The sequence below is a fragment of the Ambystoma mexicanum genome, chromosome 8, assembly GCF_040938575.1.
Source record: "Ambystoma mexicanum isolate Mex_15411 chromosome 8, UKY_AmexF1_1, whole genome shotgun sequence".
In the NCBI taxonomy this organism is placed as follows: Eukaryota; Metazoa; Chordata; class Amphibia; order Caudata; family Ambystomatidae; genus Ambystoma; species Ambystoma mexicanum.
Window position 1 is genome coordinate 1,387,345,161 of NC_090929.1, and position 26,110 is coordinate 1,387,371,270.

The 26,110-nt window shown below is 43.8% G+C and overlaps 1 protein-coding gene across 2 annotated transcripts in view; it reads left to right on the forward strand.

Moving 5' to 3' along the window:
• ENTPD1 (ectonucleoside triphosphate diphosphohydrolase 1) overlaps positions 1 to 23,433 on the forward strand; it is a 403,736-nt gene extending 380,303 nt beyond the window's left edge. For both annotated transcript variants that reach the window (XM_069611514.1, XM_069611515.1), the window contains exons 7-10: positions 1,876 to 2,133; positions 7,841 to 7,960; positions 19,151 to 19,288; positions 22,631 to 23,433. In XM_069611514.1, coding sequence (XP_069467615.1) covers positions 1,876 to 2,133; positions 7,841 to 7,960; positions 19,151 to 19,288; positions 22,631 to 22,837 — 723 coding nt within the window. In that variant the 3' untranslated portion in view covers positions 22,838 to 23,433. The remainder of the gene's footprint in view (positions 1 to 1,875; positions 2,134 to 7,840; positions 7,961 to 19,150; positions 19,289 to 22,630) is intronic.
• The last annotated feature ends 2,677 nt before the right edge of the window (positions 23,434 to 26,110 follow it).

Sequence of the window (26,110 nt, forward strand, 5' to 3'; positions counted from 1 at the left end):
ATAGTTAAGTCTGGTGTGGCGGCCAGTGCACAGGGTATCTTGTCCTGGTTGTGTGGATGTTTCAAAAAAGGTAGCAGGCTCTCCTCTCCAGAAAGAACATGGCATGATAACCTGTTCTGAGATGAGAGTTTGCAGCACACGCTTTTTGCTCACTGTACCTTTCACAGATGGGAAATATCCATTTGCACATCAGTATTTGTCCCGCCCACATGGGCAGTCCAGCACCGAAATGCTATGGCAATTTCTCTCTGAACAAGAGTACCAACAGCAACCCCATACACGTGTTGCATTCAGCCTTGTTAGGCCTCATCAGTGAGGTGAAGCTGTGCCTCTCTGAGCACAGTGAGCAGGGAGTCCACGTTGGTTGCCCCCAGGTAACTCAGGGTGACCAACCCCACGTTCCTTGCAAATATTTCAAAAAAGGTAGCAGGCGCTCCTCTCCAGAAAGAACATGGCATGATAACCTGTTCTGAGATGAGAGTTTGCAGCACACGCTTTTTGCTCACTGTACCTTTCATAGATGAGAAATATCCATTTGCACATCAGACTTTGTCCCGCCCACATGGGCAGTCCAGCACCGAAATGCTATGGCAATTTCTCTCTGAACAAGAGTACCAACAGCAACCCCATACACGTGTTTCATTCAGCCTTGTTAGGCCTCATCAGTGAGGTGATGCTGTGCCTCTCTGAGCACAGTGAGCAGGGAGTCCACGTTGGTTGCCCCCAGGTAACTCAGGGTGACCAACCCCACGTTCCTTGCAAATATTTCAAAAAAGGTAGCAGGCGCTCCTCTACAGAAAGAACATGGCATGATAACCTGTTCTGAGATGAGAGTTTGCAGCACACGCTTTTTGCTCACTGTACCTTTCACAGATGGGAAATATCCATTTGCATATCAGTCTTTGTTTCGCCCACATGGGCAGTCCAGCACCGAAATGCTATGGCAATTCCTCTCTGAACAAGAGTACCAACAGCAACCCCATACACGTGTTTCTGCCTTGTTGGGACTCATCAGTGAGGTGAAGCTGTGCCTCTCTGGTTGTGTGGCTGTCTTGATCTCCAGTGGACTGTGGAAGGTGCTGCAGATGGTCCCTCTTTTACAGTTGTCTGTAGGGATGGTTTCCATCCTGCGCTATTCATCAGGGTGTTTTGGGGTCGTGTCTACGTTCTATACTGTTGTGTAAGTACTGTAGTCATCAGATAGCCTCTGAGCTGGCACAAACATCTCCTGCAACACCGATTCTAGCTTTGTTTAAGAGAGGTTTTTTCGTGCCTGCGTTGAAGTCTGGGTGGTGATCAGGGATCACAAAAGAATCCATCACAGCTCTGTGGAAGAGTTTATCCTGTTGCGGAACCCGCTTTCAGATGTGGTAAGAGTGCTTTTGAGAGGACACTGGATGCTTCCCATGCCTCGTGATTGGCTGCCAAAAATGTTGTCGCTCTTTGCGATTCTCACAGTGGCTGCAGCCAAACCGAGGTACGTGGAATCACCCAGAATATTGACTGTCTTGGGGGTTTCATTCTTGTTTAGTGCCAAGCACCGATAGACTTGAAATATGCCTCTTTCAGTTCTGTTTTTTGATCTCTCCTAAGCAGCACTACCACCATGGTGCACCATCAATCTATTGTTGGGGAGGGGCGGGGGTACACATGTTATAAAACCAGGGGTCAATTCCTAAAAAACAGAAGTGGGGGACTCGTTGACATACCAATTGAATGTGACTTAAGCAGATCTTAGCATATCAAGGTGCCCCTCTGAAAAAAGTGGGGGCAATCCTGAAAAAAGTGGAGGGACTCCATCCACTCGCATGTACCCTCGACCTGAGCCCTGTATAAAGCTGACGTGTAATTTTCACTGTTGTGTTTTCACTGCAGCCTACAGATAACGCCCTCGAGGACCCCTGCTTCAACGTAGGATATACAAGGACAGTGAATGTGACCACCCTTTACAACAATCATTGCACAGCAGCCTATAAGAAATCCTTACCGGCCACCGACGTTCAGATCACGGGAACTGGAAACCACGAGCAGTGCCTTCACAAAGTCCTGGATATCTTCAACAGATCCGAGTGCACCTACTCCAGGTGCTCCTTCAATGGGATCTTCCTGCCAACACTACAGGGGGATTTTGGGGTGAGCTCTTTTTTTATTCTATTTTTTTGCTCTGTATGCCGATTACAGGCGGTGACGTACATTATCAATAATATGTGATTTCATTGATTGAAGTGTGCTGCCCGCCCCCTGCACATATGCTAATGAAACATTTAATACATTTGACCAATGTGCCTTGTTCCTTTAGAAAGGTTTCTGTACATCACGTTCTCTTGGAACTCTTGATCTGACTACTGCCTCTAGGCGGCTGTCCGACCTGCAGGCAAATGATCTGTCACCAATGCAGACTAAGCGCAATGGGCTTGCGGAGAATTCATTCGGGGATGTATATATCTCGGGCCTCTACGCAGCATTTCTGATTGAACTATGCATTCAATGCAAAAGTAAAATGCAAAATTGAGCATTAGGGTGAACAGCCCGCGTAATCGCCCATTGGCACAGCGATGATTACGATAAGAGGTAAGGGCTAGTAGGTAACCACTGTGCCCTCTGATAGTAAGGGTAGCAGTCGGGACCGATTGTGCATGATCTAGTTTGGGCACAATTTAAATTGACATTTTGTATTTTCTAGGGTATGCAATTGAAAGAGCCTTGTTCTTCGAGATCCCTCATGTTAAGGGTGGGACCCTTATTGTTGCAAACCTCTGAGTGAGTAAAGGGAGGGGCTCTCTGCCTGGCTTCCTGAACACATCTTGGTTGGAGAATCCAGGTTTCACCCTACATTTACAGGAGCCCGCCTTTAGCATGCGTGTATACTCTATGGATATAGGATATATCACATGGAAGCTCATACCAAAACCTAGATCTATCCCTCATAATTCATCTAGTGGCCATGCAGGTATGTCCCTCAAGGCTTTGAGATTGCCCCTTCCTCTTCCCTCTCTCCCCGTTGCATTCACTGCACTGGTACTCCTGTCAGTTGGCTTGATACCCCCCACCCCCGAGTACCCTCTGGATTTATGAGAACGGATGTTTAATACATGTATCCTGTGACGAAACCTCCACACCTCAAGGGCATGCTTAAGCACATGTTTCCTCATGCATCCATACTTTCATTCTAGTAACACTCCAGCATTGTACTAAAAATGGCCTTCCTGCTAAGTTGCTTTTCATGGGTTCCTCTTTTCAGTGTTCCTTCAATCAACTTTCGCTTGATTCAATACCCTAGTGACCGCGATCCTACACCCTCCCCTGTTTTAACCCACTTGTACTTCGCCATATGTTTGTCTTTATCCTGCTCTTGCTCCCACTTCCTTCTAAGCTATTCCACTGTTGCATGCACCCCAAAAAGACCACAGTCTGATTTACCCCTGGCGGGGGCACAGATCGCCACTATCCGGGGATATTTAGAGGAAGGTGCATTGTATACTATCAAGGATGAAATGGGTTTATTGATGAAGATCTATTTAAGTTATTTTATGTTACAGATGTGCTGTGGAGAAGCTCAGGATCGAATAGTCAAATGTAAGAATTAAATACCATGTGTGGAAGATTTTAGTGGGAATTGGAACTGGTTGCCTTGTACTGCGCAGGCGCTGCTATCTCGGCATCTCAAGTCAGCAATTGCTTTCTTGGAATACATGAGGCTTTAGCCACTTACTTTCTAAAGGAGCTGCCTTACATGTTATTATACATAGAAGGCTTGGCTTATAAAATGACTGCAGGTTGATGGATATACTTTCCTACATCAGCCAGACATTAAAGATGTAAAGGGTAGGCTGAAGCCTTCATTAATAATTGCTTTAAAAACAGCTTAATTATAAAGATGTAGCAGTGCTGCAGATAAGATGTGGAAGTGGGAATATTTTGATCCCTATTTTTTAAAGTTGGGAGGAAAATGATCTTTTAAGGAGGAAAAATGTACTCTCCCATTGAGAGTATTTTATAAGAGTAAAAATATGTTTTTACTGAAAAACAGAAATGTTTTTGCAATGCTGATAAGTTTACTTCTTCCAGTCGGGCAGTTAAAAATAGTAGTTTGCTCCTGTGGTACTACATCCAAACATATCTGTGGAGCTGTAAGGGTGAAAGCCCGGGTGCAATATTCTACATGTCTTTTTCTATTTTATGTTGGGAGTATTTTTACTCCCTATTTTTGGGGAGTATTTGCCAATTTATAGGGAGTAAAATTGCTGATACATCCCTTATCTGTAGGGCTGAGCGGTAGACAAGGTAAACAATTGTGGGAGTATAGAGGCAGCTCTGGCGGCATTTCAAGGCGAGGACGAGAAGCAGAAATGGTTCATAATAAATGTTGTTGACCCTCCAGGTAGGAAGACAGCCTCAGGGATTATATAGAAAGTATGATTAGTCCTTGAAGGGTGATCTGTGAATTGATCAAATATTACTAGCTGGTCATTTAAACCGCAAATGCCAGGAGTGATTTACTGAATGGGGTGTAGAAGAATGCAGATGTGTGGATAAAATGCCAAACGCAGTACTGAAGCAGAATGTGTTTAATCAGGCAGATTTATTGTGTCATGATTTGCTTTGGGATAGGGGTGTTATAATGATGAACAGGTGTGTGGCCAAAGACATTCCAGACTAATAGACATGGACAAATGGATCAGTAGATTCCATTCCAAATTACTTCTGTATATCCCCAGTGGGCTTTAAAATGATTGACAGTGTGCTTGTTATGATTAAGAGTGATCATCCTTTTCTGTCGTTTGACAAACAATTGGTCATGTCATTTAATATGAGATTCAAAAACAAGTGGCTAGTGTTGAAGTCAATACTGTGGGGAAACGTATTTATAGGCCAGACACACATTGAAGTAATTAATTTATAAAAAAACTATGTTTAAGGAGGTTTTTTGTAGGAAATTGAGTGTCTCGGATGTAGACCTGCCAATACTTTCAGGAAACAAAGAAGGGGTTGACTAAATACATGAAGTTGCAACCGGGAAGATTTTGTGTATTGGGATAAAATGGTTAAAAGATATGACCGTGCTGTATCTGAAAAAACCTAGAAGTACAGGGGCTAGTGTTGATCACTCATGGGCAAAAAATTCCAAAAGGTAAAATCGAAAATGAATCACTGTTATAGAAACCGGTGTAAAGTGCATACTAAATATGTCTGTGGTAGGAGATGCTACACTCTAAAACGTTTGGGGCTTACCTAGCAATACAGACTAGCATAAGAACGTAGCCCAAATTTAGACCAAATAGATTCCTATTACAGAACAATGATTTTTATAGAAAAAATTGATTACTTGTTGAGGAACAGCCACAATTGATGGGATTCCCGTTCACAAAGGGCAGGTTCATTTTTCAGTATCCGAAATAATAAATAATAATGAGGACCTGAAACTGTTGTGGCCCGCTGGATCCTGATGGCCTAGCTAATTTGATAATTAGGAGACAGCCTAGACAGTGGCCTGATGTGCTTGCAAGATTGTTTCATAACATAGTAGATAGATCTGAACTTCCTGATTCATGGGCAGAATCCTTGAGTGTTTCCTATTTTCGAAAAGATGCAACTGGAGGACCCTTGAATTACAGACACAAAGCACTCTTAGATGTGTACAGCAAAAGGTTTCCATTCTTATTGCAAAGAGTGCAACATCACTGGGCGCCAGCAAGAAATATTATTCCCAAGTTTCAAACAGGATTTAGAAAGGGGATGGCAACTGTCTTAAATGGACAAGGATGTTTGTATCCTACAAAAACAGGCATCGACAGCAGGACAGTTCTGGTTACTTTTAAGATCTTTTTGAAACTATTCACCGGCTTTTGATTAAGTCGATAAAACAAAATTATTGAGAAAACTGAAAGCAGGATAGACTGGAGAATGGATTACTCAAGGTGTTAATCCCGCTCCACATGGATACATCAGTCAAAATAAGATTGAATAATCTGTGCCTGTTTTCTAAGAATGTTTTTACTAATTGTGGCCTAAAACAAGAATGCATCATGCCGCCCTTGCTCCTCAATCTACGTATAGGTCAACGTGAAGGAAGATCTGCAGTTGATCAACTTTATTGCAAACCTCAGTTCTTCTCATTGAGCGCACTGAGGCCTAAGGGTGTGCTGCTTGGTACACAAATGTAATAATAATTGATTGGACAGCATATGCAGATGACTGTTCTATTTGATGTGACTCAAATGGGACTGCAGAAGAGTTTGAATGCCAATTTGAGTTATTCAAAAGCAAACGCTCTGGAAATTAATATATTATAAAACTAAAATAAAATGTCAAAGAAAACTTAAGTCATTTCACAGGAGTGAGTTGTTCTCTTGAACATCATTTTTATAATCAAATGTACAATAAAATATTTTCTGTTATGGCAGCCTTAAGCCACTTTGACAGCACTCCTGCAGAGATTTCCCTGTGCCCCTAATGATGGCCTACAAACAAAAGAGGATCCCAGTGTGGGGTTATGCAAAGTTCAAGGTCGAATCTGGAAGAGGGCGCTTGGCTTATCCCAGAGATTCTCAATTCACTTAAGAATGGAACTGGATTCAACCTCCTTAACTTTGCTTTGTACTAGGAGAGTATTCTTACTGAATACATTGTTGTCGTTAACCGCAGCACTGGAATCAAGGCAATGCAAATTGTAAAGTGATTATGCTATGCTATTTTGGGAATTTGCGGTCAATAACTGACTATAAAATAGACTTATCTTGTCTTTAATTCATTGAGGACTAAAATAAAAAGCAAAGTGACTCAGTGGGATTGATGTAACATCTACAAATACTTAGATTGTAGGTAAAGAGTATTTGGATTTTTCTCCTGCATATATGCCACTTTCCCGACCATGAATGTCGTCGCTTGTTTATGAGCTTCAGTCTGCTAGAAAGGTATGAGGTTGTGGGAGCCAAGCAAGGAATTGTAAGAATGAGTAGAAACTAATGTATACAAAGAACCCAGAAGCATGGAAACCATGAAACATGTGTTTGTACAGTGTACGATGACCAAAATAATTGTGTATAATACATATGGGTAATCTTGTGAGCGATATGGGCACACTGGTCAAAAGACATCTGGGCGAGACTGATTTCTGAATTTGATTCAAATGTGGCCAGGAATATATTGGTGTTTACAGAAAGAATGATGCATATTTGAAGAAAAGTATTATGTTTGCTAATTGTGGTTGAGAGAATGAGTTACTCTTTTTTATGAGTTTACCTATTGGGCAATGTCCTTATTTGGTAGGTTTTAAAATGAGATCAAATATGGGAAGAACTGTATATGATTTTATAATGTTGTGAAAGGTTTAATATAAATCGTAACACAATAAAATAATCCCAATTCAAAGATCATTTATCCTTCAAGGTTTACTTTCTTTGTTGAACTTTAGAGACATTCTTATATTTTTCAAATGGTGGAGCTGGATTTGTTTATTTTTTTATTGTATTGTTTGAGTAGGGTTGAAAGACATGTCTTGCTATCAAATGTGCAATTCCACCATTGATTAGTGAATTTGTAGTTCTGGTGCAATTCTAAGGTAGGAAAGCTCAAACAAAGTGTATATAATGTTTTTACTGCATAACATGTGCAAGAGGTCTAATGATGATTTAATTGGGATAATTCTATCATTTTTATTAGTTGCGTGGATTTAGAATCCTCTGGCGGGCATGTGCTAATATGCTTATAATCACCTCTTGTTCCTGACAAACCTGCCTGGCCTTTACTTCTTCTGAGCATTCATGGGCGGGTTTGTATGGGACAGGATTATATCCAAACACAGTATTGCCCAATGTCAGTTTGTGGCTTTCTCTTTCAGGCATTTTCCGCTTTTTTCTTTGTGATGGACTTTTTGAAACTGGCTGATGTAAAGAACCCGAAGTCCCTCGATGAAGCAAAGGAGGCGGTGAGAAAATTCTGTCTCAGACCGTGGAAAGAGGTAACTAAGTGAGATGTAACCTATGGCAGCTGTATTACCTTCTTAATTTCCTTACACCGTAAAAACACGACCAGTTTGCGGAAGAAAAGTGTATTTTGTCTTTTAGAGCGCAAGGAGTGCCTTAGACAAAAGTAAGCACTGAGTGAATCCTAGTAGGTGCACCTGTAAAGGCCATCTTGATTCTTATGGATCTGCTGGCCCACGCTTATTAGTAATCTGTGCATGCCAGTTCTAGCATGGACCGCCTGCATTTTTTTAGCATCAGTGGCATGTAACATGATCTACCTAGTGGCAAATCCAGCCGGGAGCATGCAGAAAAACAGCATAGAAACCAGATGATCTGCACTTGGCACAGACTCCAGGACCTTCATGATGTTTGCGGGCATAACTTGAGTGACTCCTCCTCATATAATACTGAAATGTTATAGCAATCAGTGGGGCAAGGCAAAACGTTTTTGTGGTTAATTAACATAAATTAAAAGATGGTTTTAACCCTGTAGGCCATAGGGGCAGGCACCTACGAAATTACTACCCTGACATTTGTTATTTTGCAAACAAAGGGGGGTCTGGGAATCTCTCTACCAGCACGAACACAGCCCAATGACCTGTTCTTGGGTGAATAACCCCTGGGAGAGACTCTACCAAGTCTTTACCTCACTGTCCTTTTCACAGAGAAGAAATTTCCCTGCATATCAGCCTTTGTCCTGCCCAGGGGCAGTCCAGCGCCGAAATGCTAGGCAATTCTCCTCTGAACAAGAGTACCATCAGTAACCCCATACACGTGTTTCAGCCTTGTTGGGCATCATCAGTGAGGTGAAACTGTTGTCTCTCTAAGAACAGTGAGCAAGGGGTCCACGTCTGGATTGCCCTGTTAACTTAGGGTGAAACCCAAAGTTAATGTATGCAAACAAAGGGGGGTCTGGGAATCTCTCAACCAGCACGAACACAGCCCAATGACCTGTTCTTGGGTGAATAACCCCTGGGAGAGACTCTACCAAGTCTTTAGCTCACTGTCCTTTTCACAGAGAAGAAATTTCCCTGCATATCAGCCTTTGTCCTGCCCAGGGGCAGTCCAGCGCTGAAATGCTAGGCAATTCTCCTCTGAACAAGAGTACCATCAGTAACCCCATACACGTGTTTCAGCCTTGTTGGGCATCATCAGTGAGGTGAAACTGTTGCCTCTCTAAGAACAGTAAGCAAGGGGTCCACGTCTGGATTGCCCTGTTAACTTAGGGTGAAACCCAAAGTTAATGTATGCAAACAAAGGGGGGTCTGGGAATCTCTCTACCAGCACGAACACAGCCCAATGACCTGTTCTTGGGTGAATAACCCCTGGGAGAGACTCTACCAAGTCTTTAGCTCACTGTCCTTTTCACAGAGAAGAAATTTCCCTGCATATCAGCCTTTGTCCTGCCCAGGGGCAGTCCAGCGCCGAAATGCTAGGCAATTCTCCTCTGAACAAGAGTACCATCAGTAACCCCATACACGTGTTTCAGCCTTGTTGGGCATCATTTGTTATTTTGGAATGCATTTGTCTAATGTTAGAAATGTTACCAGACTGGCTGAACTTGAGTGATGGGCTTTTTAAAGGATTACCGTTTTTTGCCAGGTGGTGGTGGGGTGTAATTTGTCTAGCATGCATCACAATAATTGAATACTAATCCTAGTTTTATGAATTGATCACATGCTAAAATCTTTGCCACATGATGACAGAGCCCCAAAACGAATGATGAGAAGGCACATTACTTGCCAACTTGGTGAAGTGGGGGCATGTCATACTTGACTCTTCAGCCAAGGGGCACACCTCTCTGGGTGCAAATCCCAAACACGTTTGCCCAATGCGGAACCAACAGAGTTCCAATTCCGGTTTACCCACTTGACTAAATTGTGAAATCCTTCCTGCCTATGGTTTAGACCTAAGCGCTGAGTCACAGAGAAGAGAAAACTCGGAAATCACTTTGAGAAACATATGGCCCAACTAGTGGATATTCCATGCAGTGCCTCTAGTTGGTCCTTTGTGGAGCTTGAGTAAGAGGGTGAGGCCAAAGTACAGTGTCCTCCCCGGATGCAAACCTCGGCCACACAGTCTTGTGGAATTGTTCATGCTAAAACCTGCCTTCATGTGTGCAGTGCTCTTTGATTTAATCATTCTCACATTAGTTTGCAGGCTGTATTTAATGCTTCATCATATGAGATTGTGATGTGTTATTAGGTGGATGCAATATAGCCAGCCGTCGTCAAACACAATGGATTATTGTTTGTCTGACTTGAAAAAAAAGGTAGCATCTCTATCCTTGGGCTCCTGTAAACAGTGGAAGACTTGAGTGCCCTATCCTTGTGTCTTTAGAACGTGCAGTGCTGTTGACTGTAATTTTGAAGGGGAAGTGCTTAGGATGCACAAATGGAGGGACTAAGATGGCAGATGTCCGAGCAGCCATGAATATGGAATTCTATATGCAAAGCAAATGCACCCCTTCTCTCCCATCTACATTGGCTGGGGAAAAAGCCTATCCATTCATAAATATCCCCTGCCCCTCACTCCTTTGCCAGCTACTGATTGAAATCAGTATGGCTGAACACAACATCAGTACTGTCAAAAGCCAATGAGACGCCTAGAAGGATCAGATGGTTCAAGAGAAGCCTACCCAAGAATGTGACATTCGAAATCGAGGCATGGAGTGGGCAGCGACTTTAAAGGGGCACCAAACTTAACCAGTCAAGTGTTGACATTTAGCATAGTGGTGGCTAAGATTGATGTTGGTGATGAATGCAGCGGCGAAAAGGCTTCAAGCTAGGGTTAAATCCATTTGTTTGAAATGTTCTGTGGACTGTCTCTGTGTGTTTCTTTCTCTTGCTCTCTCTTTCTTCTTTCTCTCTCTCCCTCCCTCTAGTTCCTGTTATTCTCTTCTGTACTCCGTATTTATATGTATTGATATGTATTGGTATATTTATTTTACGCGTGTGTATTTGTATTGATGGAAAGCTGTGTCAACCAGAACATTAACCGTCTATGGGGCAATCTCTCAGGGGGTGCTTATGACGCTGGGAAAGGCCATGAGTAACTGACCGGCTGATAGTGGGTACAACATGAACAGGACAAATAGTGATACAAAGGGAAGGTAGATATATACTGTCCTATATGCAGTGGTGCTAGTGACCGGCTTGTCAAGGAGAGGGGAGTGAGGATTTGGTATATTGAGGGTGCTCAAGAACCAAAAGGCAGAACTTCAGAGTAAATCTAATGGCCTGGAGGATAGCTGCAGAATACGAGATTAATGAATTAATGAGCGAGCTAGATCTGATAAGGTTGGCGGAAGAGATTACCTGGAGATAGTTTCAGGCAGATTGCGGGGAAGGAAGAGCGGTGGGCAAGCCCATGAATGGATTTAATATCACGCTGTAGAAATATGAAGAGATCGACTTTTCATAGAGATCCAACCTGCATGGAAACAGTGAGGGTAAGTAGGAGAAGAGCTCAGGAGATACTCGTCTGTGTGTGGCAAAGGTGTATTTTGTCTTGCACGGAGAAGTAGTAGAGGGGAATGCTGAGTAGGAGTTGGTGCAGTTGTAAAGGCTATGAAATACCTGTGTTAGAAAAGGATTTTGGTAGGTGAGGAGAGGATGAATGTACCGATATTAAACATGCTAATTCAGGCAGCACTTGTGGTAACAGGGATGAAGTGGTGAACAATTATATGGCTGCCAAAAAACGACCCCAAGGTTGGTTGCACGCCTTTGGGGAGGAGAAGAACAGAGCTGAGAGAAGGAGAGGGTGGTCATTGGACATGGGAGGCAGATGATTTTGGTTTTGTAGGAGGTAAGTATAAGGCAAAGAAGTGCCACCCAGTGGTGGATTTCTGAGAGGCAATCAGAGGTGCATGTCGAGAGAGGAGTGAGGGAAGTGAATGAGAATAATAATTGTCACCTGTATAGAGCTAATTGGAGAACAGTAGGTGAGTTATACAAGAAAGGAGATATAGATGGTGATGGGTCTTGTGGGACCCAGACAGGGAGGGAAATGAGATCAGAGGCCCTGTGCTCCAAGTGATGGAGAAGGAGCAATTGGAAAGGGCAGAGGCAATCCAGTCTCAAGTAGCATCCTGAGTTCCTTGGTCAGCAGGGGTCTAAAGCAGAGAGATGCGATGCGCAGTATCAAAGACAGCAAAGAGGTCCAGAACTATTATGGTAGAGGCGAGTTTGCAATAGTGAGCAGAGCGAAGAAAATCTGAAACCTGGGTAAGGGCTGTTTTCATAGAGGGACAGCTGTGGAATTCGGTCCGGAGAGGGTCCCAGAGATTGGTGTTATCAAGGTAGATGAAGATCCAGTTGGATGCTATCTTCATCAGATTTTTTTTTCTTAATAGAGAGGGAGGATACAGTAGATTCCAGGATGGTTGGGGTCCTATGAAGGCTTCTTGATGCTTGGTCGGATAGGAACTACTTTGAAGCAGGCAGGAAAGACCCCAAAAGGCAGATTGAGAATATAGTGTGGGAGAGATAGCAGGTAAGAGGTGTCCGTTTGTTGATAGTCTGTGGGGCAAATGGGTAAAATGGAGCAAGAGGGGTTCGGCTGCCATTGGGGTGAGATCCATTTCAGTTTTGGTAAGTTAGAGAGGAACCTAGCTGAAAAATGGTGGGGATAGAAGTAAGAATGAAGCAGGGAGGAGGAAAGTATGAAGGTCCTGGATTCTAGAGATCTTGAACAAGAAGTATTGGGAAAGGTTCTTAACAGTGTGTAGAGAAGATTTCTTAAGGGTGTACAGGAGCAAGTGTGATTTGGAGGACAGGGGAGAGTTTGTGAGGGTTATCATGAAGAATATTTGAGATTCGTGAAGTAGGAGGATTTAGCAGAGTTGAAGGTCATAATGAAGGTGAGAAGAGGTTCCTTATAAGCAAGGCGAAGAGGGGAATAATTCTCTTGTACCATTTTGCACCATTTGCAAAGCTGGCATTGCATGTCTATCTTGAGGAGGTGGATTTGAGGGGACATTAACGGTTGGGTGAGGGGTAGAATCTGTATGGGCTCAGGGGGGATAGTGGTCCTCAAAGGGGGATCCAAGAGCCTGATTAAAATAAGATAATGCCCATTCAATTGAGGGGGCTTGGGGTGGAAATAGAGATGGGAGGGCCGGACTTGATCAATTAGGTTAGTGGGGAGGCAGGAAGTCGGGTTTAAATTTGTTTTGCGATAAGAGTTGGGTGAGTGTGAGAGAGGAACAGTAATACTGGAGTGTAGGAGGGAGTGTTAAAATGGGGAGGAAAAGATAGTGAGATTAGATGTGGTAAATGAGGAGTAGACGATGATGAGATCAAGCTTTGCCTTAGAAGTGAGCAGGTAGGCTATGGAGGGAAGTTGAGGAGGGATCAGAGGCCCAAGAGTTGAAGTTGGATAGTGAAGGCAACTTTGGGAAGGTTGAAGTCAACCAAGAGCACTACTGGGGCATTGGCGGGAATGGGGTTGAGAGAAAAGTGAATGGGTGTATAGGGACACCAGTGACACCAGTGACCCAGGGGTACTCAAACCGGGTTGCTGCAGAGGAGATAGTTCTGGTGAAGAGGTATAAGCTGGTAAGCACCAAGGCCAGGAGAACTTCAAGAATAATGAATTGGTGCAGATAGGCTAGTAGCAGCCAATAATACAACTACTGGCACTCATGAAGTGCAGGTAGATGAGAGCAGTGTTACTGTTGCAGGGGTCACAGTAGTGAAGGTCAAGAAGGGGTAATAGGGCTGTAGGGGCCAAGGGAGCAACCCTTGGACTTTAAAGTCCATGCCCTTAATCTGAGAGCTTTTTGCTGTGAACTTGGAGCTTTGTTTTGATGAGCAGCAGACAACTGTCATGACCAATGGGATGGCAGCCATGTTGGGCTATGGCTTCTGACTTAGAACAAGGTAAGGTGTGTGAGGAAGGAACTGTAAGGTGCCCCAGAGCAGGCCACTCACAGTACAGCAGGGCGAAGATCTCGCTGGTCATGGTGGTGTCGAAAATCGGAGGGACCACAGACAACATTTTAATTCCTATTTATGTTCATCTGTCTCTCAATCTCTTCCTCATGACTTCCACTCCCGCGCGCACATATTCAGAAGTCATACATGTGCTTACTATCCACCCATCAATCCTTCATAATGCATTTCTGATGGACATCTCTTCACCAGAAACCTATAGTTAAGTTACTGTAGCAAAATGTGCCATTATCGATAATGAAGATTACCCAGGCTTGCAGCACAGGGAGTCTTCATTCTATTAAAGACCTGGAGGTGAAAATTATGCTCAACAATCTTTATTGTGACTCTCCAGCAGCTCTTTTTAAATATAAAAACTTTGCCTGTGTTTTATTTTTAAACAGTAAACCAACAAAACTCTTCTCACAAAGCACTACAAATCCCTGCTAGTCCACTGTGTTCCAGTATTTTTGTTCTTCCTGAAAACAGTAACCAATCCAAGTCCTGCAACATCCCTATGTCACATGCTGCCTTGAACGCCTTCTCTTTCTTTGGTGATCCAACCAACCAAGAAATCCAACTGACAAGCCATGGTCCCACTAAGTCATCAAAATCAACTTGCTCGAACCAGCGACTCAATTACAGCACTGCAAACGGCAACGCTCCAGACTGGCTTACAACACACCTCTGGACACGCTGTCCTCTCAGCCGTTCTTATGCTCCTCACCTGAGAACAAAAACAAACGAACAGTCTGGGAGGCAATACGCAGCCTCATGTCTGCAAAACAGCATAATACACTATACATAGGACACATCTGCATACCAATACAATAATCCCACTCTCTGCATATCGTGGCCTCTTGGTCTTTAATAGAATCAAGACTCCCTGCGCTGTAAGCCCAGGTAATCTTCCTTCCTTGTCAAGACCGGAGGTGAGCATTATGCTTGTTCGAATGTATTTAACCCCACCACAGCCATGGAAAAACTGGCTACAAATAATAGGTCTAAAAGTCGCCTCTATAGAACAATCTGCTGACTTAAAAATATTATGCAGCAACGCCTCTGAAGCATGAGCTTTGGACGCCATAGCCCCTCTAACTGAATGGGCCCCAAAAACCTCCAGATCAATGCCAGTCAGTTGCATGACTTCTCTAACCAACCTGGCTATGGTAGTAGAAGCTACCACATGAAATGGTTTACTACGAGCAATCAGCAACTGTTGTACACCTCGTGGTCGAACACCCTTCATGGCCTTTTCATAATCCTTAATGCACTTACACTGTGCTACACATAGCTTAGGCTCACTAGGGAAATACAGGTACAAAATTACCAACGACCCGCTCTTAGTCTTCTTAGCTATATGGAAAGCTACTTTTTCTGGGTAGAACACCTTCCTATTAATCTCTGCCCTTCTCACAAAAATCTGAGAAAACACCTGTTTGCTGGCTCTACCGGGATCGTCAAATAAGCATCTTTCAAATCCAGCCTCGTTAACCAGTCCACCTTCCGGGCCATCTCTCTGAGGAGGTGAATTCCCTCTATTTTGAAGTGCCTGTAGATCAACCAACTGTTCAGCTCCTTCAGGGTGATCACCGGCCTCGACTTCTCCTTCCTGTGTACAAGAAACATATTGCTGTAGAAACCGGGCTGCTCCTGCAGACTCCTTTCTATAGCACCCTTCTCTACTGGCTCCTCAATTCTGCCTATAGAAGCTCTTCTTCTTCCTTTGTCATACAGAGCTGCAGGGCAATGCGAGCCTGTTGTGGCATTTCAACAACGTCCATTCTGAAACCTACCACTGTCAGCAAGACCGAAGCATCGCCTGATATTTCCCACCATTTGGTTTTAAATATCTGCGTTCTCCCCCTTCCCTGGGGGTATGCAGTAACCACTGACTACACTCTGCTGTCTGTACGCCATGTTCTGTGGGACCTCTTCCTCTGCTGGGGAAAAAGGCGCTGTGTTGCCTCGACTCCCAATACTGGGCCCTGGGTCCCTGAGGCCTTCTCGTAGAGCTGAAGTGACAAGTCAAACGGCCCCTATGTCGACCGGTCCCAGCAGAAACCCTTCCTGGAAAGATTTTTCTGATGGATATCTGAGCTTTCTCCAAAGCCGTCTATGCCCCTATGAGTCAGGACATCTCCTTCGCGAAAGCTTCTCCAAAGAGCAAGCCCTGTGCGGATTCATAGGAGGCAAGATCTCCCAACTTGCTGTCCATTTTCAGCAACAGACTGTGTCTCCACTCAGAAGTCTCTACTCTTGTTCAGAGAGGAATTGCCATAGCATTTCGGTGCTGGACTGCTCATGTGGGCGGGACAAAGACTGATATGCAAATGGATATTTCCCATCTGTGAAAGGTACAGTGAGCAAAAAGCGTGTGCTGCAAACTCTCATCTCAGAACCGGTTATCATGCCATGTTCTTTCTGGAGAGGAGCACCTGCTACCTTATTTTGAAGTATCCACTTAGAAGAGAGCATGCAATTAGCATTGTCAAGGGGGCACACCGCCCCCTGTGCCCAGTTGTCTCGAGTCATCTATGGGCTTGCCGGTATCTTTGGACCTTTCTGCCAAGTCCATAAACTTAGCCAATGGCCAGCCAGGTCACGAACCTTGTCTTGACAACTTTTCTAGGAGTGATCCACGCCTTTTCTTAATATCTTTGGCTGCCTGGTCACAGAAGTGACCATTTTCGAATCAAGGTCTGGTGTCTCCATCACCTTATGTGGTAGTTCTGGCCACAGGTACTCCGCCCTCACACTGAATCGCATCTCCTTCTATAGCAGCTTCCTGATCCGCTGTGCCATATACTGCGCCACCCTCAGTGATGGCAGCTAGTTCATAGACTTTGGGTGCCGTATATTCTTGGGATCAAACATGTCATCCATTTCGTCCACTTCCTCCACTTTTGCTTCAGCCACCTTTGGTCTCTTGGGCTCTATAGGCCCCTTGCCCTTGTAGCCTACTGGGACTTCATCAGGCCCTTCCTGATCATACTCCTCATCATCATTCTCTGATGTTACATTGCCTTCTTCGGCATCCCCTTTATTTTTTATTTCGAGAGTGTCACTATCACTGGAGCCGTTATATAGTTGAGGCCTGATCACTTTTCTCCCAGAGTACAGTTGCCCGTATGGGCAAGGTTCTTTTTTCATATGTATGATACGGCCGTCTCCAATATCCGCTATCTCCAAATGCATGTCCGAAGAGGCGCTTTTCTGATATATGTAGCGGTTCACCGGGGTGCACATTGGTCACCTAAAGCGAGTGAGATGACTTGTGGTCATCGTGCGCTCCCTGGTGACCATGCAATCGTACCTTATTGAAATCTGCAAAGGCAGGTCGCTCCTAACAAAGTGCTTTGTTTCTGTGACTGCCGGCAACTAAAAAAGGATTTACCAAAGTATATCGTGCTGTGTGTGACCACTGTACTGGGAAACACGCAATGTTTATGCCATAAGCACTAGCATTCCACTCTACACAAAATGAACCAACACATCTACTCATGAGTCATAAGTTTGACACTTATCTCATGGAGAGCATCAAAGAAAGTGGGGGAGTTCAAGACAGGATGTGACATAGGGATGTTGCAGGACTAGGTTTGTTTACTGTTTTCAGGAAGAACATAACTACTGTAACACAGTGGACTTGTAGGGATTTGTAGTCCCCTGTGTGAAGAGTTTTGTTGGTTTACTGTTTAAAAAAAAGGGAAACGTTTTGATCTTTTAAAAGAGCGACTGGAGAGTGACATTAAAGAGTATTAAGCATAATGCTTGCCTCTGGTCTTGACATAGAATGTACAAACCCTAATAATAATCATGTCTACAGTGCCATCGGAAACCACCCAAAACTGTTATGTGATTCCAAACATTTACCATCAATGTATGTTCCCATTATCCATCCATTGCTGTCTGGATTACCTGATGGACGGCGCCTCCCCCCCTACCCCATTAGAATATTAGTTCACATCTGTTAATTGATCTTGTTCAGTACTCTTAAGCTTCCCATCCCATTACATGCAGTTCATTTCCCAAATCAAATGTGATGGTCATAAGAGTGACATCGTTAAATGTTCAGTGTTTGGATACACAACAATAAGTGAAACCTCTTAATCTCTGGTTAGCTAAACACACCATTAGAATGTGAATTTGGTGAGCATATTACACCATAGAGCGTGTCGTGATACGGTAGGAAACTTGCGTGGCCTTCCACCAGTAAAGGGTGCTAAATAGAGTTCCCAATACAGTTGGTGACATGTAAAATAACTCCCTTCATTATGAATATCAAACTAATGAAAACATTACCTACAACATGTACATTTCTTTCTTATGACTGACACTCATTTAGTCCCTGCAAGTAGTAGAGTGAGAACTTGGTTGATTTCACGCCACTGAGTTGGTACCCGCTGCTACCTGCTCTCGTATGCCTCACTCCAGTCTTTCTCCACCATGATTTAGGACCAGGATTGACACACTGTTCGATGCCAGGAGCACCAGCCCATTCCAGGGTGCTTTGAGAATTTTCGCCCATTTACCTTATGTGAGGTGCACAATTGCTCGGGCATCATAAACGCCGCACACAATGGATGCTCCAAAGGCCATTCAAGGCCATAACTGACTGTCCCCCACACTAATATGCTCAAATACTGCTTTCCAGTATACAGTACATATATCAACTAAGATACCTGCATACTGCAATTAAGCAACCCTCCCAGCAGAAAACTGCACATCTTAAACCAATTTACAGATCGGTCTTGGCCAATGCACGCCAGTGCCAGGAGCACATGAGGCTCTCCTCTGCACACAAATGCCTCTATTTTCTAGGCATCGAAACCCTTGCAACATACTTGCACATAGAGCTAGGGGTACTTCCAGCCTGCACACAGCTACGCAACAACAAAGCTAGCCAGTATTTTCCCTCTGCCCACTAACCGAGCACGCGCCTTATCTTTCAGATCCACCAGAGCACACGGAGACCACGCCAATGCCAGCGGTGCAGGATGTAAATCCCTGTAACATATCATGAGAAGACTTAGATTTTGTTGATTCTTCTGCAACATGGATTTAATGACCTCTAATAGTTTAGGGCATGGCTTGTGCAGTTGGTGTATGTTAGAAATTGAGTACACGGCCACTAATTACTCAATGCAATCTGTTTCATTTCCGCTGCTCTGCACAATGTTATTTGATTCAGTATGATAACTTCAAAGTCTATTCTGTACCAAGATGTATTTATTTCTTCTTTTCAAGGTTAAGGAGGAGTTTCCAAAGACCAAGGAAAAGTACCTCAGTGAATACTGCTTCTCCGGGACCTATATCCTCTCCTTACTAGAAGCGGGCTATGGTTTCAATGCAACCACTTGGGACAGCGTAAGGTTCTTGGGAAAGGTGAGCTTGGTTTGGTCTTTCCATGGTAAAGGTATGAAAAGATGGAATCAAAGCATTGACCGCTTTTCTGACACTGAAGAGTAATTCTCTTTTCTTCTACTCTTGGCCTTTGCTCGTATTGATTATTTCAGCTCTCTCCATCCAAGCTTTGCCTCTGATCTTCCTGACACTTTTTCCTTGATCCGCCATGCTCTTTACCCTCTTCTCCTTTCCAGGTATAGGCTCCACATCCGATTGACTTCCTCACTCTTAGATTTCTCTTAGATTTCCCTACATTTTCACTTCTAAAATGGACAAACTTTGTACATCTTTCTGCCCTGCCTGCTTCCTTCTCTACCTTTATTCCCCTCCGCCTCCTCTTCCGACATTTATCCCCCACCTACAAATCCCTCTGCAGTACCGTTGGTCCCTCTTCCAATCTCCCTGATTACGCAAGTCTTCACCTTTGGCCTATCTATCTCTTTATACGCTGTCGCTCTCTTCTGGCACTGTCGCAGACTCTTTCAATCATGTCATTGTTCTTCCTATTCTTGACATGTCTTCCTTAGATCCTTCATCCCGGGAAACGGTTCACCAATTTCTCTCTGCTTTTCTTCCAAGCTTCTTGAATGAGTTCTATATAAGCCACTCTCTGCTTTCCTGGAAGCCAGCTCTTCTTTATCCTGTGGAATATGGCTTTTGTTCGGTTACCTACACTCTGACGGCACTCTGTTACCAACTTTACTACTTCTGTCCATCGGGCGAGACACTGCCTTTCTTCGTTCACTTGACCTTTCAGCCACATTTGACACAGTTGACTATTCTGTACTTTTTGTTCCACACTTCTTCTCCCTGGTATGTCTGGTTCTGTGCTCTCAGGGTTTGCTTTGAACCCATCTTGCCGCACCGGCTATGTCTGATGGGCTTCCACTTTTCATCCTCCAACTCACTGTTTCAGGGTTCCATGAACTAGTCTTTCACCCCTTTTATTTTCAGTCAATACTACAAAACTTACTGCCATCATCTCTTCCTTTTGTCCTTCTGCATTACTTCTAAGCTGATGGCACACACGCTGGTGTTATTCGCTTTCTTCGCTGGGTTCTACTTCTCTGTCTCCACTGGATGATGTCTCATAACCTTCACCTTAATTCCAATGAAACCAATTCTTGTATTCCCTTCAGCTCCTTGCCTTTTCACCTCATGCCTTCACCAACTGTTTTTCCTACTCCCTCTCACGTTCCTTCTACAATTCTAGATCCCTCTTTCTCTGCATTGATTTCCAAATTGGTTTCCACATAATGCGTCCAGCTTTAAAAGGTCTTCCATTTCTGGCCATTCTTAGCACTCACTACTACAATGTTAACGTGTTCCTGCATTGACTACTGCTCTTTTCTTTATTGCTTTCAATTTCAGCTCTGTTTCTCCTCTTACTGCTCGCCTCACTCCTTCCCCCCCTTGTCTTCTTAGCCTCATTTTTCCAGCTGGCATCTGCTTCATTTTCTTGTGTCCCACAGTCTAATACCTTCACCACCTGGAAGCAGCTACCTTTTCTCACTGAGTGCTCTGTAGACACCTGCTGCAGCCTATGTTCTCCATGTTTCTCCTTGGCAGGCCCCTCCAGTTTCTGCTTGGGTTTACTTTTCCTACTGCACTGAAACCTACTTCCCCCCCATTTGTTCGAAGTGCTCCATCGTTCTGCTTTCCATCTTTTGAAAAAGCCTTTATTTTCTAATCCGTAATTGATTCACCATGTGTGTTTGTGAATCTGGAATGTTTAATACACAATGTACTGCTATTGTATCAAGTTTTTTTAAAATGTTGGCTACTAGATGGTGCTTTAACAGTACCTATAAAGTCAAAAATATTGGCATGGGAGAACAGATTGGCCAGATGGGGTTGAAGAGGGACACACAGCCTAAGGGTGTTTGACTTTTTACCCACCTACTGACTGCCCATGGCAATCCCTAAGACCATTTGTACCCACTACTGGCCTATACCCACTCAAAACACACCCTTCAGGGATCTCTGAGATATCTCTATCCTGCAGTAACATCAATCTATGGGCTGTTATATGGGCTACCATTATCCCACAAAAGTCTTATGAAAGGTAATGACTGACTTGCAATTGTAAATCCGTTCCTAGTGTAATAAGTCTTACGCAAGTCTGCCGTCAGCCACTTGATTTTTAATCAGAATGTGTCCTCACTTCTGTTCCTTGTATTGGATTCCTGCTTGAAAAACAAGCAGCATTGGCAAAGCCATCAGTTGTTGCTTTTGTATAAGCATTTGCCAAGAACTGCCATAGCAAGCTCAGCTTCTCACATGTGCCAGCTGTTGCTATCCTATGACCTGGTAGTACCACAAAGGCAAAGCCTGGCAATACTGCACCTACAAGAAAGCCCACACTTTTGGCTTTGCATTCTTGTTTTGTACTGCTATTTAAAATTCTGCAGCACTTTGGTGAAAGAAATATAATGCAATTAATTCTTCTGTTTTCGCTCACAGCGGTCCCCAGTACCCCCCTGTCATTGTGATCTATGACAGTTCATTATCACGGTGAAAGGTTATCAAAATGAGGAATTGGTAATGTCCACGCATGCCCTACAGCCATCCTTTTCTCGTCCGTCAGAGCAAGCCCCACACTTGTAATGTGGCTTTGCTCAGTGGACCAGCTCAGGAAAACTACTTGAACATTTAAATCCATTCATCTAATGCATGCGTATAGGCTCCTGGATTTTGAAGGAGTGGTTAGGGCTTGGAGTAAAAGAACAGCTAAAAATCCCCATGCCAGCTGATTGCTTTTGATGTTAAGAATGCACCAACACCGTAAAAGGCCTGCACCTCAAGGGCAAGGTCATAGGAGCTTGCACGTAAATCTATGTGCTTAAATTCTGGAAGAATAGTGGCCTTAAAACAATGTGCAATGGCATAGCTGCCAAGTTGCCCTGCATCATGCATGACACCATGAGACATTCTTGGTTTTTCCTATTGCATGTTAGCTTTGTTTTTCCCATTGTGTATTGTCCTACACATCACAGCATGCAATGGGGAAAACCAGGACCAGTTGAGTTGTCGTGCATGACACTGGGCGACTTGGCAGAGCTATGCAATGGTAAAATGCTTAGCCGTGTGCCCAGGGGTGTTGCTAGGTCTGGAAAAGATCTGGGGCTACACTAATGTCGGGACTGTATGTACTCTGGGCTTGCTAGCCTTTTGAGCCCCTGAGCTTCTATCCGGGCTACAACCAAAATACCCTGGGCTATAGCCCCCATAGCACCCGCCCCCCTCCCCCAACAATGCCTCTGCATGCACCTGTCTGATTGCTTCTCCTCTAGTAAATACGGTTCTCTGCTTCCTTTGCAGATCAGCGGTAGTGATGCAGGCTGGACCTTGGGCTACATGCTGAACCTGACCAACATGATTCCAGCCGAGCTGCCGCCCTCACGCCCCCTCTCCCATGAGAGCTACGTGGGACTAATGGTGTTCTCCTCCCTTGTGCTGGTGTCTGTCCTCCTTATTCTCTGGCTGAGCTGCTGCAAGCCAAAATGCCTACAGAAAGGAGTCATTTAGGCAGATCCCAAAACCATATATGAAGACTTGTGGGGGCTCCTGGAGCTCCGCCTACTGACAATATTGTACATTATGAAAGTGAGCGCATTAGATGCTCTGCCAGTCCCTGCCTTTAGCCTCGGAGACTTGCTTTGTACAAGGGCATTAACCTTTGACTATTTCACATGCACTTTCACAAGATGAAACCACAGACTTTATTTGCTCAAGAATTTGGAGCTTCTCCTCTGTTCCTGGAAGGGTCACATTAGCAGTTCTTTTCCGTGTTCTGGAACTCTGTGGAAATTAAAGGCTGTGAATCGGTAGCAGTGACCAGCAAAGACGCCATCTTGACTTGTTGGCAGCGTGCTCCAAACTGATCTCAGGTCACATCATGCAATTACCTATGTTGTTAAGTTATCAATAGTTCCTTCATTTTGCGTTAGGCGTTCGTTTCTCTTGACTTCATGTGAACAAGCCATATCTGCAGCTGTTATTTTTGGCACACTTAAAGCAAAAGTTTAAAAGAAAAGCGCTTGAAACCACCTAAAAAGGAGGTGTTGTGAAAGGCTACCATTTTCATCGATTTTGTAAAAAATAAAGCATCATCTTTCTAAGAATGGGGTAAGTTCGTTATTCAGTACCTCAAAAAAATTGTGAGAAAAGGTGTAAGGGTCGTTACCTCCACAGAAAAATTTGACATTCAGAGAACATAGGAAGTCCTCCATCTCTTTCATAAACAGGCACCGCAGCGTTGTAAAGCCGACCCCCAACATACAGGCATTATATTTCAATTTACCAGTTCCTCTTCTTGTTCTACAATCCCAAGCATCCGCATGGCGGAGCCAACCAAACAGCTCCCTCAAACGCTGGGGTGAATGCTTAGTGAAAGTTCGCATATGCAGCACCATTTTGACTCCTGGTGCCTCCATTCCCTTTTCACTACTTCCCTCTCCACTCTGCCTCTCATTCCCCATTCCCTTCCATCTTCCCTGTACTTACCTGATCCGCCCCGCCCGCATCTTCCGGACAAACGGCCACCATAGATGTGGTGACAAGGAACTCACCCCTGAGTTCCTGTCATGTTTATGGCGGCCATCTTTGATCAGGAAACGCGTCCCTTTCCCAAAGGGCCACATTCAAAAACACAACATGGGAACTACACACTGGAAACAGCGCGTGGGGTGCTAATAGCATTCACACCCACTTTCACAGGCAGAGATGGGCATTAACAGCCCATAGACCTTGCAAGGCCCGCCCTTCGACCAGCTGGTGGGTCGTTAATGCACATCACCACCATGTTTGCAGGTGTGACGGCTACATGCTTTTTGAAACGTAGTCATATCGCACTGCTGACCAGTCCCTTGCTGCCTGCAGCTGGCCGTCCTTGCAATCCGCAGACTTGGGAGGTGGGGGGGGGGCTGTAGCAAAATACAGCATATTGAACATGGTTTCTTCAGAACCAAAACAGTGCTTCCTGATTATATTACCACTGGCGAGCATGAGTCCCCTTCCCTTCATTGCATCCAAATACATGACCACTTGCGGACATGTGTACACCTTCTCCAGCATTAATGAAGTTTGCACACTGCATTTGTATATTCTCTACCGTGTTACCTCTTTTTTTTTTTTCACTGACCAATATTGAATAGTTTGTTTTCATATTACTTTCTGGCAAAGGGTTGCACTGCACAGAGCTGTTGCTATTACCCAGTTGAATGGACCTCATTTACTCGAAATGATGAAAGGCGAAAATGATGAAAGGTGAAGTTGGCCCACTGGTATCTAAATGTATGATCCTGAGGTTCGCACCAATTTCTTTAGCGGGCTCCTTAACTCCCAGAACTGTTCCAAGTGCATCTCGCAAGTATTGAAGAGCTATATTTTTCTATTCTGTAGCAAACTGCTATTATTGTGTCATTGATATGTGGCACAACTAGTAATGCTTTTCATGCGTGTTCCCATAATTAGGAATGCCGAACGGAAGACCGCTACAATAATCTACAGTCATTAAATGAAAAATATAAATGTAGAGAATGGAAAAAAGAATCACTAAGAGAGAGAGTGTGTATGTGTGTGTGCGTCCATGCACATTTATTTATTTATTTGCATTTGTAAAGCGCACAACTGCCCTCGGGCATCGTGGCGCTGTTAAGAAGGCTTACTTGGTTACATAAGTGCTTGTGAGAAATCTTGGATATAGAGGTGCTAGCAATGACATACAGTTTGCCTGAACCCATTTGGGAAGGTGGCATAAGTATACAATGCAGATGGTCAATATAAGTGGCACAGACCTGATGCACAGCCTCAACTTGAAGGGCGGCATAGCATACAAGGAGTACATGTACTAGGAATAGTGTTAAAAGGTTAATTCTCAGTCCTAATTCTCTTGCAGCCAGCCACATACCTCTTGTATGAGGAAGGGAGACTTCAGCCTGCTCTGGGATTGATTGATTGATTGATTGATTGATTGAATTAATTTATTCACTCCTCCTTCACAGTCAACAAAGAGGGACATCTTCCCCTTACCATGCATACACCATAGGTTTTATACACTGGAAATTGATTTTTCAACAATTTATACAAATGTGGCCCATAAATATTTAACACATTCTAAGTGGTCAGGATGATTTGCTATCTTTCTAACTTCCTGGATGACAAGCCATTTTAAAACTAGAAAATGGCACTTTTGAGTCACTTGACTTCTTATGCAAATTATCAAATCTAGGTTCTTTCCCAAGTTTAACTTTAACCATGCAATAGGTTGCAATTCTGCGAATGACGCATTTTGTTCCAGATCTTATTAGCATACGATATTCAGGACATAGATTAGATTGTCTGGTTCCTAGTACATTTTGTTCACGGTCATCTCCCTGCTTATCTACTTTTGACGGTATGCCAGGTTAACTTTGTGAAATAGTACCATGAAAAATACTGTATATCGTTTCATTTGAGGCTAAATTACCTCATACTGGCCTCTGTTCAAATGCACTCCCATTTCTGCACACACTTCATTATTTTGTTTCTCAGTTTTTTATAAAAACTTTGTAGGATTCTGAGATTTGCAGCCATTAAAACTGAATATCCATAAAATTATGGATTATCTGCCAATATACTATCCTTCGTAACCTAAACCATATTCTAGCCTAGTGTCTGTGTTATGTATGTTTGTGTGTATTGTAAGCACATGTTTATATCCTATACTATCCCAGACAGGTGTGTACGCAGTGATCCCTTTTTTCAAAGTATTTTTACCTTGAATAAGGGCAACCTAAATTAACTAAACAGACAAGAATC